The 3463-nt window shown below is 39.7% G+C and overlaps 1 protein-coding gene across 1 annotated transcript; it reads left to right on the top strand.

The window, feature by feature from the left end:
* Positions 1 to 392: 392 nt before the first annotated feature.
* OR52R1 (olfactory receptor family 52 subfamily R member 1) lies at positions 393 to 1340 on the top strand. The gene has a single exon (XM_003923381.3). It carries the CDS (start codon positions 393 to 395, stop codon positions 1338 to 1340), a length of 948 nt encoding a protein of 315 aa, XP_003923430.3.
* The last annotated feature ends 2123 nt before the right edge of the window (positions 1341 to 3463 follow it).

The raw sequence follows: 3463 nt of genomic DNA, 5'->3' as shown, positions 1-3463 counted from the left end.
CACCATGTCAGCCAGGCTGGTCTCGAACTCCTGACCTCAAGCAATCCACCTGTCTCGGCCTTCCAAAGTGCTAGGATTATAGGTGTGAGCCACCACGCCTGGCCAAGAAAAATATTGATTCTTAGAAAACAATTACACTTGCAGCTAGTATGTTCTACCCTATTTGGAATGGCATAAGTACAAAAAAGAACAAAGAGTAGTATCATGTAATGTTGCAGCATATTCTTTATTAAAACAGGTGAAATTATTCTATTTTTAATTAAACCCAATCACCCTGGTATTCAATAGTCCCATCCAAAAGCCTTATATTATGTAATAATAACACTTGCTTGGATTGTTATCATCTGCAGAAAGGAGATCACTTTCCCAACGGAGAACATAGTAACCAGCTCATGGTGCTGGCTTCAGGGAACAGCTCTTCTTACCCTGCATTCTTCATCCTGCTTGGAATCCCAGGCTTGGAGAGTTTCCAGTTCTGGATTGCCTTTCCGTTCTGTGCCATGTATGCTGTGGCCATCGTTGGAAATATCACTCTCCTCCATGTAATTCGGATTGACCATACCCTGCATGAGCCCATGTACCTCTTTCTGGCCATGCTGGCCATCACTGACCTGGTCCTCTCCTCCTCCACCCAACCTAAGATGTTGGCCATATTCTGGTTTCATGCTCATGAGATTGAATACCATGCCTGCCTCATCCAGGTGTTCTTCATCCATGCCTTTTCTTCTGTGGAGTCTGGGGTGCTCATGGCTATGGCCCTGGACCGCTACGTGGCTATCTGCTTCCCACTCCGACACTCTAGCATCCTGACCCCAACAGTTGTGATCAGACTGGGGGCTGTCGTGATGCTGCGAGGGCTGCTGTGGGTGAGCCCCTTCTGCTTCATGGTGTCTAGGATGCCCTTCTGCCAACACCAAGTCATTCCCCAGTCCTACTGTGAGCACATGGCTGTGCTGACGTTGATGTGTGCTGATACAAGCATAAATCGTGGGTATGGCCTCTTCGTGGCCTTCTCTGTGGTTGGTTTTGATATGATTGTCATCGGTATATCATACGTGATGATTTTGAGAGCTGTGCTTCAGTTGCCCTCAGGTGAAGCCCGCCTCAAAGCTTTTGGCACATGTGCCTCCCATATCTGTGTCATCTTGGCTCTTTATATCCCAGCCCTTTTTTCTTTCCTCACTCACCGCTTTGGTCATCATGTGCCCCGAGTGGTACACATCTTGTTTGCTAATCTCTATCTACTGGTACCTCCCATGCTCAACCCCATCATCTATGGGGTTAGAACCAAACAGATCCGGGACAGAGTTACCCAAGGATGTTGTGGGAAAGACCTCTGAGTGAATGATCAGAGTATCCCCATCACTTACACTGCCCACTAATCTGGGGACATTAATGAACATTTGACAGGATATTATCTATTACTAAGTCAGCTCTGTAAATAGCTGGCTCAGAGGTAAGCAACCCCCAGAAGCAAGAGCAACATTTTTCAGGGTACCTAGAAAAAGAGATACCTGAGAGATGTGATGGATAAGAACAACTTTGTTGACCACACATTTGCCATCACAAGGAAACAATAAAGTAGCTTTGCCTATTAAATCAGTGAATATTTTAAAAGAATGTCATCTCCCACAGATGATTAAAGTAAAAATGTTGTTTTTACAGTGTCAGTAAAAGTAGGAACACTTTTACTAAAGGAATTTAGAAAGGAATTTAGAAATTTGCATGATACAATTTTAAAGTACATATATTTTCTTCATTTGAGAATCTGTTTATAAAAATAAAATGCATATGTACAACAATATGCATAAAATCATGCCTTGTAAAAACAAATTAGAAAATGATTCAAAGATTATCCTATAAGATTTCAGATGAAGCAATACTCAATTCAGTATCAGGTGCCATTTAACTATTGTATTTGGCAGGAGTATCTGAAAATTTGACAAATAAGTAAGATATAATCATAAACAGAAAAGAAAAACTATTGGCCATAAGGCTTGATGCCAATTCTAAAATAGAATGCATATGTAAAGAAAGAAATCCAGGAAAATATATCCAAATAATAAAAAATAACTGCTTGGAGTAGTGATGCTTATTATATTTTCATTATATTTTTATACTTTAGTGTATTTTTTAATTTAATTATGTTTTTATAGATATGAAATGTTTTACACATGTAAGTGGTACAGTGTGAAACCTAGTACTAATCACAAGATGGCTTTTGCAGGCCCAGGTCCATTTTTATCTCATTCCTACAAAACTGAATACAATACCACACCTCTCAGTACTGAGGACTTCTTCTATTATCCTGCAGAATTAAAATTGTAAAGGATATTGTCAAATAAGATAAATTTGTTATCTGTCTTCTAGTCACCTCTTTTAATAAAAACTAAAATATTTGTAACAGTTAAAATTTCTATTCAAGTAATATATTGAACAATTACTCTTTACCTAGCATTCTGCCAAAAGGTGGGGATAGAATAGGCAACAAAAGAAACTGGCAAACAGAACACCTAATTTGCATGATTTTCACCCAAAATCAAAACAATGAATACCTGCAATTCCAGCCCCAGTATAGGCATGAATTATTTAAAGTGTATTACTCTATCATGATTATAAGTAAACTTAAATATTCTGAACCAATGAAAATAGATGATTAACTTCATTATAACATATTATCCTTATGTCCAAGATATAAAGCACATGACTAACTCAAATGTACCTGTAGTTGATATGGTTTGGACCTGTCTACCCTCCAAATCTATTGAAATATGATCCCCAGGGTTGGAGTTGGGGCTTAGTGGCAGGGATTGGATCATGGAGACAGATCCCTCATGAATGGTTTAGCACTATCTCCTTGGTGATGAGTGAGTTCTTTCTCCGTTAGTTCATGCGAAATCTGGTTACTTAAGAGTCCGGGACCTCCCCGTTCTCTCTCATTCCCACTCCTGCCATGGGATGTGCCAGCTCCTCCTTTGTCTTCTACCATGATTGTACACTTTCTGAGGCCTCACCAGAAACAAGCTGGCACCATGCTTGTGCAGCTTGCAACACTGTGAGCCAATTAAACTTCTTTTCTTTATAAATTACAGAACCTCAGATATTTCTTTATAGTGATGCAATGGACTAACCGAGGAAATTGGAACCAAGTGTAGGATGTTGCTGTAACGATACCTAAAGATGCGGAAGCAGCTTTGGAATTGGGTAATGGGCAGAGTTTGGAGAACTCAGAAAAAGACAGGAAGACAAGAGAAAGTCTGGAACTTCTTAGAGACTGGTTAAATAATTGTGACCAAATTCCTGATAGAAATATGAGCAGTGAAGTCCATATGAACTTGAAGTGAAAAAATGAACTAAGTCCACATGAAGTGAAGTGAAGAAATATGGACAGTAAACTCCAGGCCGATGAGGTCTCAGATGGAAATGAGGAAGCTACTGGCAACTGGAGTTAAGGTCATTTGTG

This window comes from Saimiri boliviensis, chromosome 6, assembly GCF_048565385.1.
Source record: "Saimiri boliviensis isolate mSaiBol1 chromosome 6, mSaiBol1.pri, whole genome shotgun sequence".
Lineage (NCBI taxonomy): Eukaryota > Metazoa > Chordata > Mammalia > Primates > Cebidae > Saimiri > Saimiri boliviensis.
Note: the sequence above shows the minus strand (reverse complement) of the source record. Positions and strands in the feature narration are given on the sequence as shown.